This window comes from Nicotiana attenuata, chromosome 6 (assembly GCF_001879085.1).
Source record: "Nicotiana attenuata strain UT chromosome 6, NIATTr2, whole genome shotgun sequence".
In the NCBI taxonomy this organism is placed as follows: Eukaryota; Viridiplantae; Streptophyta; class Magnoliopsida; order Solanales; family Solanaceae; genus Nicotiana; species Nicotiana attenuata.
The window spans coordinates 72023009-72035622 of NC_031994.1; the positions used below are offsets into that span (position 1 = coordinate 72023009).

General features: G+C 35.1%; 1 protein-coding gene across 1 annotated transcript; it reads left to right on the plus strand.

Annotated features, from left to right (window-relative positions):
* Window positions 4803-10740, plus strand: LOC109227183 (protein trichome birefringence-like 10). Its single transcript, XM_019392242.1, has 4 exons — window positions 4803-5865; window positions 6787-7176; window positions 8957-9115; window positions 9843-10740. Exons 1-4 carry the CDS (start codon window positions 5411-5413, stop codon window positions 10207-10209), a joined length of 1371 nt encoding a protein of 456 aa, XP_019247787.1. The 5' UTR covers window positions 4803-5410; the 3' UTR covers window positions 10210-10740.

Sequence of the window (12614 nt, forward strand, 5' to 3'; positions counted from 1 at the left end):
ATATGTCCTTTAGCCAGGCAAACTAGATTACCATTCCCTGATAGTAGCATACAATCCACAAAACCTTTTCAATTGATCCATTTTGACACCTAGGGTCCATATCATTCTCCCACTTATTCTGGCTCAAAATATTTTATGACTATTGTTGATGACTATTCAAGAGCCACTTGGACACACCTTATGGGAGCCAAAAGCAATGCTTTTGACCTCCTAAAAGCTTTTATTGCTATGACTGAAACTCAATTCTAGCTGAAAGTCCAGCAAGTCAGAAGTGACAATGCTTTAGAATTGGGGTCCAGTATACTTGGTTCCATGTTCTTTTCTGAAAAAGGAATATTGCATCAGACAACATGTTCTCACACTCCACAACAAAATGGAGTTGTAGAAAGAAAACACAGGCATCTTTTGGAAATTGCTAGGGCCCTACTTTTCCAATCTGGTCTCCCTATTAGATTTTGGGGAGACTGCATACTCACAGCCACCTACTTGATTAACAGATTTCCTTCTAGTGTCTTAAACAACAAAAGCCCTTATGAGATCTTGTACAATAAGCACCCCACCTACTCCAATCTTAGAGCTTTTGGATGTTTGTGCTACTCTACTGTTCCAAAACCTCATAGGGACAAACTTCAGTCTAGGGCTACTCCTTGTGTATTCATTGGTTATCCCTTTGGAAAGAAGGGCTACAAGCTGTATGACTTACAAAATAAAACATGTCTTACCTCTAGAGATGTTGTATTTCATGAACATGTTTTTCCCTTTGTCAAGTCTGGATCTTCTTCCCCTATTATGTCAAATTTGCCTTTTTCTACTTGCTTTAATCATTCTGTTCCACAACATTCTTCAATGTATCGTGATTTATTTTTCCCTATTTCATCAGATCCTTCTTCTTCTTCTAATCCATCTCTTTCTACTTCTGAATTTCCTTCTCACAATGATCCTTCTGCTTCCCTTAGTCTCCCACTTCCTCTTCACTCTGAATCTAATTCTCCTCCTCTCTTCTCTGAATTTGATTTTCCATCTTTAAGGAGGTCCTCTAGACCTCACAATCCTCCCTCCTATTTGCAGAATTATGTTTGTAACTTGCCAACTTCTAGCTCCAGATCTGCTAATTCAACAGTTATGTCTACTTCTAGTGAACATGTTTTTGAGCCTAATACTTAGTCTCAGGCAGCAGCTATCCCTGAGTGGCAGGCTGCTATGAGAAAGGAGTTTGAGGCATTGGAGACTAATGGTACTTGGGATATAGTTGAGTTACCCAAAGGCAAAAGGCCAATTGGCTGCAAATGGGTATACAAAATTAAGTACAAAGCTGATGGGAATATAGAAAGATATAAAGCTAGGCTTGTAATTAGAGGTGATACGCAGGTTGAGGAAATAGATTTTCATGAAACTTTCTCTCCGGTGGTCAAACTTTCCACTGTTAAAGCTTTAATTGCTGTAGCTGTTAAAAGAAATTGGTCACTATTTCAATTAGATGTTAATAACGCCTTTTTGCATGGGGATTTAGATGAGGAAGTTTATATGAAAATTCCACCTGGTCTTTCTGTTTCCAATGCATCTGATGATTCTGTTTCCCACAATTTGGTCTGTCGATTAAAAAAATCTTTATATGGTCTACGCCAAGCTTCAAGGCAATGGTATGCAAAATTGTCCTAGTCCTTGGCATCTAGAGGTTATTCACATTCATTCAATGATTATTCACTTTTTATAAAGGGTTCTGGTGATAACCTGGTACTCTTAGTTGTCTATGTTGACGATATTATCATCACTGGAACAGATATGGTTGAAATTGATGCTGTAAAACATTTTCTTCATGATCAATTTAAGATTAAAGATCTAGGCCATCTTAACTACTTCTTGGGTATTGAAGTGCTGTACTCAAAGCGTGGGGTGTTGTTACATCAGAAGAAATTTGTGAAAGATCTTCTCAAGGAGTTCCATTCTTTTGATTGCTCATCAGTTGTATCCCCCCTTGAAATGCATGAAAAGTTACTGGCTGATTAGGGTGATCCTCTGCCTAATCCTGAGACTTATAGGTGCTTGGTGGGTAAGCTCAATTTTCTGACCCATACAAGACCTGATATTTGCTTTGCAGTCCAGCACTTGAGCCAATTCATGCAAAGGCCCTGTCTCCCTCATATGCAAGCTGCCTTGCGACTGCTCAGGTATCTTAAGGGTACTCTTGATTTTGGGGTTTTCTACAACAATTCTCCTGATCTTTCTCTTAGTGTATACTGTGATAGTGATTGGGGTTCATGCCCAGATAGTAGGAAGTCCATCAGTGGGTTCTGCATCTTGTTAGGGGGTTGTTTAATAGGTTGGAAATCCAAGAAACAATCTGTCGTTTCTTTATCATCTGCTGAAGCTGAATATAGATCCATGAGTAAGGCCACTGCTGAAATAACTTGGGTTTGCCGACTTTTATCTGATTTTGGTGTTGTTTCTTCTTCTCCTGTTACTTTGTTTTGTGATAACCAGGCTGCCATCCATATTGCCAAGAACCACGTCTTTCATGAACGCACCAAGCACATTGAACTGGATTGTCATTTTGTTCGCACAAAGCTGAATGAAGGATTGCTTTAGTTGCTTCACACTTCAAGTGTAGACCAACTTGCTGACATGTTTACTAAGCCCTTGGGAGGTGCTCTTCATCACTTGCATCTTCGCAAGTTGGGAGTTATCTCACCCTCCAACTTGCCGGGGGGTGTTGAGATACAAGAAGAAAGTGATGTTACTTAGTTAGTTTTAATTGGGCTGTTACTTAGTTTTGGGTCATTTTTCTCTACATTTGATATTGGGCCTACATTTCCTATTGGGCCTAGATTGTATTTATTTATATCTGTATGTAGTGGACCAGCCCAATACATTGTACAAAAAGGGGATTATATTTTGTAACAGACGGTTGATTTTTTGATTCTCTCTCTAATAGAAAATATCTAGAAGTTTCCTCCTTTCTTCCTCTCTAGTACTCTTTCTTTGATCTCATCGTTAATGGAGTTTTATCATGACCCGAACTTAAAAACATCTGATCTGATTAAAATAGTAGGAATAGTCTAGTCCACAATTTTATTTGGCGGTTCATCTCATCTGTTTTCATGCCATTGATGCGAAAGAGTAATAGTATTCAAGTGCAGCTCAAGCACATGCGGGGCCTATAGTCAAAGTTTAATATGAGACCTAATTTTTTAAAAGAAAATTATAAGATATGTTTTTATATGAAGTGTATTCTTCTAACTTTTTGAAATACAAAGTTGTTAATAATCTTTTTTTATAATTAATTTTCTCTAATAATTCCTTTTCAATTGATAATATAGCTAACTCATTTAATCTTTCTTGAAATACTGTTGATCTTAGATAAGATTTTATAGAGCAATAGAAGTATAGAACTATTGGAAGCTTAAAAGAATTGTTGAACACTTGAGCTAATCAAATCTTGGATAAAGACTGTGAGTAATGAAATCTTGGAGAAAGAAGTGAATAAGAATATTAAAGAGAAAGAAAGAAATATGTAGAGATTTTTGAAAAATGAAGAGATTAGGGGAAAAAAAGATTGATTTGAACAAATTACGAAGGGAGAGTAAAATTTCGACACGTTATCGAATGAAGGAGTAACAAGTACAAAATTGAAATGTTGGGAAAATTGTTCATCTACCAATTTTTAAGAAGTCAAAATATCATACTATATTATACGCATGAAAATCAAAAGTTGAATGTGAAAGACCAAAATAACCCTATAAACTTAAGTGACTATGATACCCTTCAAAAAATTATACCTTTATAAATAAGTACAAAACCTTTAGTTCCATCAACCTTTTGCCATTAATATTTCAAAATTCTTGTATAATTTTGCATAACTATGGAATTTTTTATTTTTTTATTTTTTTATGTTTCTATTATTGCCAATCGCTTCATACTTAATTGTTCGCAAAATTTTAGAAATATTTAATTCTTCCATTATTTGAAAAAATTATATCATGTACACATAAGTATTAGTTTCTCGTTTTATTTGTTGCGCGGATCATTTCGCTGAAACAACAAAATGGAACAACTTCAAGAACAATATCTACAAAGAAATATACGGTTATTTGTAACTCATAACAACTAAATTTATGTAATTATATAATACACTTGTCTAACTAAATATAATTATTAATCTTAGAGCTATCCAGTCAATTTGAGCTCAACACTACATCTTTAAAAATATTTATTATTTTTAGCTTGTATTTTTTTCTTTTGAAATTTTAGTGTAATATTCCCACATGTTTTAATAATATTTTTTTTTTTTACTGCTTGTACGGAATAACACGTGCAACGCACGTATCAAGAAACTAGTTACTTTATTTATATATCTAAAGAGTTTTTTTTCTTTTATATTAAAAACTCTACTTTTGTATTAAAAGTACTAAATGTTATTTTTTAAATACCTATAAACCTATTATTTCTAAAAAATACCTCCCCCCTCCTCTCCAAATTTGGGGGCCTAAGGCACAAGCCATACTATGCAAAACTTTAGAGTAAAATTCTTACATATATATATATTTTTTAAAAAGACATCTATTAGCATTAATCCAGGTTTTGTCTAATCAATCTCTATTGACGACTTACCTAATAACAGTCTATAAATTGAAAAAGAGATAATTTAGCACAAAATTAGTACTCACTAGGTAATTTGCTAAGATGACTAATATCTATTCTCGTAAAATTTTGAGATCCACAAATAACACACTTAGAAGTTCGAGTTTTGCATGTAAAGGAGACAAATTTGTGCATTTTGTAGTGAAAATGAAGTGAAATTCCGTTCATTTTTGACAACCCACGTTAAGCCCACGTTCCCAGAGATTCTCCCTTTAAACTTCCCGGCGGTTCCACCGGCTTTGTACAGTTCCTTTTCACCGCTTTTCCGACATCTTCGCCAATAGTACAAAAAAACAAATAGTACTCAAAGGTAAAAATGTGTAAAAGAAGCCATGGAAATTTCCCTCTGTTGTCCGTTTCTTCAAAACGAACATACCAAAGATTTAAAGCTCACCTTTTTTTTCCACCAGAAGCTTAATAAAAACTCACTTATTACCAGAGAGCAATAATAAGTGCATAAACTGCATGGACCCATTTTAGCCGTTTTGTTTTGAATGTTTTGTCTTTAATTTGTCCACAACTGTCCCCACCTCATCATCCTCAACTTCTTCTAACTCTCTACTCTTTTCACACACACACACATATTTTCTCTCTCTAAAGAACCCCACTTAGCTGTATTCTACTGAAAAAGCTCTCTGTGAAACAAAAACCCTCCAATATTTTTCAACTTTTTTTTTTTTTTCTTATTCTTTTGTGCTTTTTCAAGACTTGTTTATTCTATTTTGCTAATCGTCTTCATCCCAAGACAGTCTTTTTTTAGTCTAAAGCAGAGATGAGTGAGACCCCATCTCCTAGATTCTTAAACACAATGACCCAATTGAAAATTTTCAAGAAATTCAAACGCTTGAATCTTTTTGAGCCATCACCAGGAGTACTTGGCTGCTTTTTCTTCACTGTTTGTTTATTCTTGTGTCTCTTCTTGTTAGATTATAGAAAAGTGAACAAAGGGCCTCGTTTGTATCAGCAAACATCCTTGTTTGCTACGTGGATTGGGCTCAATGGATCGTCTGTTCCATATAACAAGAGTGAAAAGTTGGATTTTTTGGAAAAGGGAGCAGAAAGTTGTGATCTTTTTGATGGAAATTGGGTTTGGGATGAAAGTTATCCACTGTATAAATCAAAGGATTGTAAGTTCTTGGATGAAGGCTTTCGTTGTTCTGAGAATGGTAGGCCTGATAATTTCTACACTAAATGGCGTTGGCAGCCTAAAGATTGCAACTTGCCCAGGTTTATTTTACTTAATTTTCTTCTTATACTGAGTACTTTATTTACGTCTACTGGTAATTTAACTATTGAAATTAAAAGAGAAGAAAGTGAAAGAATTGTGTAAACCGTTTAGGTGTTAATATGATATGTTTTATAAACCCCTAATTTGATTTTCTTGCATAGCTTTTCCTCGTTTTAGCTAATTAAGGTTTTGCGGATTTAAGTTATATACACTCATAGTTAAAGAACTCTTTACACTATTAGTGAACTTGAACCTAGATTAGTTATCATTTTTAGCAAGTGAAAGAATTGCTTGAACCCTTAAGGCTTTGATTATGTTTTAGAGATTCCTTAATTTGATTATCCTGCATTGATTTCCTGCTCGTTATATACATTTATGGTGTAAAGCACTTTTTAAACTATCAGTGAATTTCAACCTGTAATAGTAGGTTAGTTACCATTTTTAGCAGATTGCCAACTTATCAAGAGATGACTTGTAGTTAACTAATTCATGACCTGATTGTGTAAATATTTTGTTAGTCCATAAAACTTAAACTCAGGTTCTCCATGTTGAATTACTGTGTGAATTTTATTATATATATTGACAGTGCAAAATTTTGTTACACAATCAGCATAATTAACTGGTTGTAGTAGGTTCTCATTCTATTTTGCAAGTTACCATTTCAGTCTTAATATAAAGAATTACCTATTAGGCCAATTTTACTTGATGGTGTGTATAAAGATATGTACATCTGTCCGGGCTTAGAACTTAAACTCATACTATGTTGGGTCTTGTTTAGCATCATCTAAAGTTGTTAGCTTGACGCTTAAGTTTAACATTGTTATTTTAAGAGGACTTTGACGTTAGTTGGTGAGAGCTTTTCATAATCTTTTCCATGATTATTGAATGCAAATTTTGGTGTTTTGATTACTTTTAAGCAGATTCAATGCAAAAATTATGTTAGAAAAGCTGCGAAACAGACGGGTTGTATTTGTTGGGGATTCAATTGGAAGAAACCAGTGGGAATCTCTTCTCTGCATGTTGTCTTCTGCAGTTCCTGATAAAAGCAAGATATATGAAGTCAATGGAAATCCGATCACCAAGCACATGGGTTTCTTGATTTTTAAGTTCAAGGATTTCAATTGCACTATTGAGTATTATAGAGCTCCATTCCTAGTGTTTCAGGGTCGTCCACCTTCAGGGGCTCCCAAAAATGTTAAATTGACATTGAGGTTAGATCAAATGGATTGGAGCTCTGCTCAGTGGAAAGGGGCAGATGTTTTGATATTCAACAGTGGTCACTGGTGGATTCATGAAAAAACTATTAGAGAGTAAGCTCTTTTCTTTCTTTATCAATTTAAGCTCATAATTTTCTTGCTTGTTAACTGATACATTGAATCTTATTGAACACTGATTTTATTTTTATGTGAAGAACTAAGTCCAATAGAGCTGCTGCAAATAAATTATAGGTCTGCTATTATTAGAATCTTTCCCAACACTGCCAATAGTTGTATACTATACTGTTTGTCCTTTCTAGATTTTGCATTTAGAAAGCTAGAAGTATGGCCCCTCAATAACTAGACATATGCAAAAAACTCTATTAATTAAAAATCTGCAAAAGATTGGCAAAACATAAAGAAAGTTGTTAACAACCACAAGTTATGTAGTAGAGAAACTAGCATAACAATTTGCCAAATATTGCCAGAACCTTCATTTGCTGAGCTACTTTATGGCAAGGATTTTCCATGAAAAAGAATAGTACACCACAGAAGACCAAATAACTGATTACCATTAGTGAGCACCCCGGCTACCATGCGCTTTATATCCTCCAATGCTCTCTTTGCATATTGTGAAAGGAAAAATGAACGGATGGGAGGGTAGAGTATTGAAAAGTATTGCTGCTCAACTAAGTTGCTTGGACACTGGTGCGGGTGTCCAACACGGGTGCGGATCTAGAGGTCGGATCCTTCGAAATGTAAATTCTAAGATTCTAGGATACGGATCCTAGTATGATATGGGTGTGGGGATCCGGCTAAAAATAATTCAAAAATTTAAAAGTATCTCTAAATTATAAGAAATTATGTGGAATACTTACGTATAGCTTGTGAAGTGTGGATTTCCTTTTTATTCTCAAGTTGTAGATAAGTAAAATGATTGATTTCCTAGATAAGGTATGTTATTTCTTCAAACTTACCCTAATTTTGTTTGACCAAATCCAAGTACGGATCCCACACCCACATACTAGTGTCATGTCGACAAGGGTGCATCACCTAAACTGCCCTGCTCAATGTCCCTTTTGGATTGTGTCCATGCACTAAGCTTGTTTTGCATCTGCACGAATAGAGAGGGAATAAACATATGTGGGGTCCCCTCATTCATGGTTGAATACGTCCTTATGTTAAACTTGAATACGTCCTTATGTTAAACTTTGGCAGTGAAGGAGTCAGCTAATTGATCTAAACTAGGTACCCTGATGGATATGTACAGCAAAATAGGTTTGGCAGTGCAGTCACTAGAAATGGTTCGGTAATGGACTCGGTCATTTAGCATAAAAATAAGATTTAGAATTTGACTCCTCCGTCATGTAGCAATAGGAAATATAAAAGAGCTATCACGATATGTAGAATTGAAGGTGGTAAATTTGAATATCTGCATATTGAAGCTTCTTTAAACATGTTTTAGCTCTTTCATTTGGCCTTTTTTGTGTTAGCCTTGAGGTTGGCCTTCTTTCTGAAATTGCAAGGGTTTAGTGAGGTTTGAGTGATTATGAGTTGTCGTTGGATTCTATTAGCTAAACAATGCTACAACTATTATGTATTCACTAGTAATATTTATTAGGGAAAAACAACGTAATTTTTCTGGATACGTAGCTTAAGAGGTTTATATGAAGCTGTTGACTTGGATTTAGTTCTCTATTGTCCTCATCAAGTAAATTTTATTCCTCAAGCTGTTTAGATGTGTTGCTTCCCATCAGTAAGTGGTGTATTAACATTAAGCACTTTAAGTTTGCATATCAATGTTTGTTGCTTTTGTGAATCATAAAACTCTTGATTACGTGTAACACTAATAACTCTAATATTGTTGTGACTTCTTGATTTCCTTACTTGATAGGGGATGTTACTTTCAAGAAGGTGGAGAAGTGAACATGACCATGAGTATTGAGACTGCATTCCAAAAGTCGATTTTGAAATTGGTTGATTGGATAGGTCATGAAGTGAACATGACCAAGACGCATGTCGTATTTCGAACTTATGCTCCTGTCCACTTCAGGTATGTCTTGGTCTTGATCTGTTAAATGAAGGTAACTTTCTATAAGACCTAGCTACCGAGTTTAGACCTAGCTAGCCCTTGGAGATTTCTCGATTATCACAAACAAAATAAAATAAAAAGAGAAGAAGATGAAGAGGAAGAGGAAGAGGAAGATGAGAACATTTAAGGTTATGAGATTCATTATCGTAGTATCTATTGGTCGTATTGAATGAGGTCTGAGTTGTTATTGGTAGTGGTTGTACTTTTACTATCCTGTAGAAATGGAAGATATTGGGTGTGTACGTGTCACACAAGGTTGAGAAAACACACACACGGTATGTATGTCCATTTATCTGTACGCCAGTGGATGTGTATCTCTACCCCACATTCAATGTTTCCTTTGCTTTAAAAAGACAGTTTAAGAAAATAATAGGTCAAAAGACTTCCACCCTAAATTGTCATAATTCATGACCTCCTCTTCCCCAAATTGTCTCTCAACATGCATATTTCAGTGGCATTCGTTATGTTCGAACTTCTATTTCCAACAGGGACATATCTCCTGTTACTACGCTATTTTCAATAATCAGATGGCAAAGTCCATGCTTACATCTTTCAGTTCACGAACTGGCAAAATATTTCGTTATGATATAATATACATGCAGATTAGTTTATTCATTGCTTCATTATACATCTAGTTAGTTGTGTTTGTTCAGTCAACAAGTAATTAATGAATCACTTTGATGAATAGAGGTGGGGACTGGAAGACCGGTGGTAACTGTCATCTGGAGACACTACCCAATATAGGATCGTCCCAAGAGTCGCTGAAGACGTCATTTGAATATAACACAGTGATTAATGTGCTGTCAGAGCAACAAAAGAAATCAAAAGCGTGGAACTTGGATTTACTGAATGTAACAGGGATGACATTTCAGAGAAGAGATGGTCACTCATCTTTGTATTACTTAGGTCCTAAGGTTGGACCGGCTCCTCTCCACCGCCAAGACTGCAGCCACTGGTGTCTCCCCGGTGTCCCTGATACATGGAACGAGCTTCTCTATGCCACCTTCCTCAAACGGGAGTTAGCTCGTGCAAATTTTTCCAAACAAACTTCTTGATCTCCTGCATGGTAGGTAAAGAGATCCGCTACACCATGTCACCATGTTGTCTCCGACGTTTCAAATGTTACACCTTGTACCAAATGTAAGAGGAGTTGATTTTTTAAATTGGAGGATTTCCTAATACTCTTGCAGTCTGTGGACTACAAGACGGTACCTGGGAGAGGTAACTCGAGTTAGAAAATCCTCAATTTTTGCGTCGATGGTGTATTGCTATGGAGATTAAAACATAAGGGTTGTGTCCTATTTCAAGATTAAATTTGAAATTATTAGGGGCATTGTCTCCTGAGCTGATGACATACAACTTATGCAGTTTGTATACTTAGGATTATGTAGAATCTTGGACTTCACCAAATTATTGGATTGTACATAGCATTGTGTGTTGTATAGCTGAAGAGACGACGACAACAACAACCACCCAGTGAGACATCAACCTTTTATACAAAATCCTGCGTATTTGATGCAAGCTGTGCCAATTGCAAAATTGTAAATAATTTGCTTTTTTATATTTTACCACAAGCTTGAGTTGAATTGATCTTTGTCATCTGCAATGTTCATCATGTTAATTCATAGTGTCAACTGATTTAGACATTGTTTTCGGGTAGTGCAGCAATCCAATTATTAGCACGTAACAACAATTTGTTACCCTGCAAGAGAAAATACATACTCTATTCGTTTCATTTTATGCGACTTTATTTATTAATTTATTAATTTGTTAAATTTAAAAGAACAAGGATCACTTTTTTGAAAATAATTTAACTTCATTTTTTTTTTTTTTTTTTTTTTTTTTTTTTTTTATCTTCAGTGACAAGCTTCTGAAGCCACAAATGTTATGGCAATGTTTAAAATTACAAGTTTCAAAAATTTTATTGCTATACAAATGTTATGACATAATACAAAACAACAAGCTAAAAAGTCATTGTTTCTTTTTTTAAACATATTGGTCAGTCAAATAAAATTACATAAAGAATTACTACACAAAGTGAAATAATGTGAGTATCAAGGATAAATGATAATTTTGTGATATAATTGAAGAACACGCACGGTCAAAGCTGTTTATTGTTAGTATAGATTTGTGTTGTCAAATAGAGATACCTTTTTAGAGAGAAATTTAAGCAGCCAGCCACCTTTACAAAACCGTTCAAGTTGTAGTGTCAATTTATATATTAAGTCGATAAATAATTTTCTCCATAACCATATATCCAACGGAGGCAACTAAATACACTATGTGATTTTTTCTCAACTGTCTAAATTTTGATGAACAAATTAAGTTATTCCTGTAATATTAGTCGCAAGCTAACTCGGATATTACGATTATGAAAAAGGAAAAGAGCAAGTTTAGACATTCTTTTTCTTAAGAGTAAGTTGATGCTCGCTCGCAAATGTAGCCATTACATTCCGACAGTGACCAGAGTGTTGAAATGTCACGACCCAAAATCCACTGTAGGTCGTGATGGCGCCTAACGCCGCCGTCAGGCAAGCAACATTGATTAATCAACTTAGTTACTCATTTTATTATTTTCGAAATCACGAATCCCATTAAATAAGTAGAGTAAAATTTGGTACTTGTAGAAAATCCGTGATTTTATTTTCCAATTTCCATATAAAATATAAAGTACAAGGTGAAATGATAATAATTACGTGAACTACAATAATGAACATCCAGTAGGAACCCCCAAAACTCAGTGTCACAAGTGCATGGGCATCTACTAAGAATATAATAAAATGTAACATATGTCTGGAATATAAGTTAGATAGGAGAATATAAATAACTCTGATGGAGATTCTGTATGCTGCGGATCGTAACATGGAATGCAACTCACCGTAAAGTCCCCGCAACAGCCGCACCTTTGCGCCCAAAAGACCCCAGGCGCATGTATATATATATATATATATATATATATATATATATATATATATATATATATATATATATATATATATAGACACACACACACACACCTGCACAATAAGTGCAGCAAGTGTAGCATGAGTACGTAAATCAAAACGCGTACCCAGTAAGTATCTAACCTAACCCCGGAGAAGTAGTGACGAGGGGTCGTCACCGACACTTATTAGAGGCCCAATAAAACAGTATGTTAAATCGTAAACAGATATGAAGCACAACGGTAATAGTGGAATGAAACGGTAACCAACATAATCTTTCAAAATTTCTTTTAATGATATGAACTTCTCAATCCGTATCCTATCTCAACAACTCGGAAAATATCAAGTGCCAATATCAAATGAATAAGAAATACCATATAAAATGCAAAGCATCAGTGGAAGGATAATCTCGTGAATATTCGGACTGCCAGCGATATAACGCACGATTATGCCGAGGTCGTACGGCCCGATCCCATAAGAAATATGTTACCGCCGAGACGAACGGCTCGATCCCATAA

Coding starts and splice junctions, on each gene's coding strand:
- LOC109227183 (XM_019392242.1), top strand. CDS start 5,411: ATGAGTGAGACCCCATCTCCTAGATTCTTAAACACAATGACCCAATTG. Junction 5,866..6,786: donor AAAGATTGCAACTTGCCCAG/GTTTATTTTACT, acceptor ACTTTTAAGCAG/ATTCAATGCAAAAATTATGT. Junction 9,116..9,842: donor TATGCTCCTGTCCACTTCAG/GTATGTCTTGGT, acceptor TTTGATGAATAG/AGGTGGGGACTGGAAGACCG.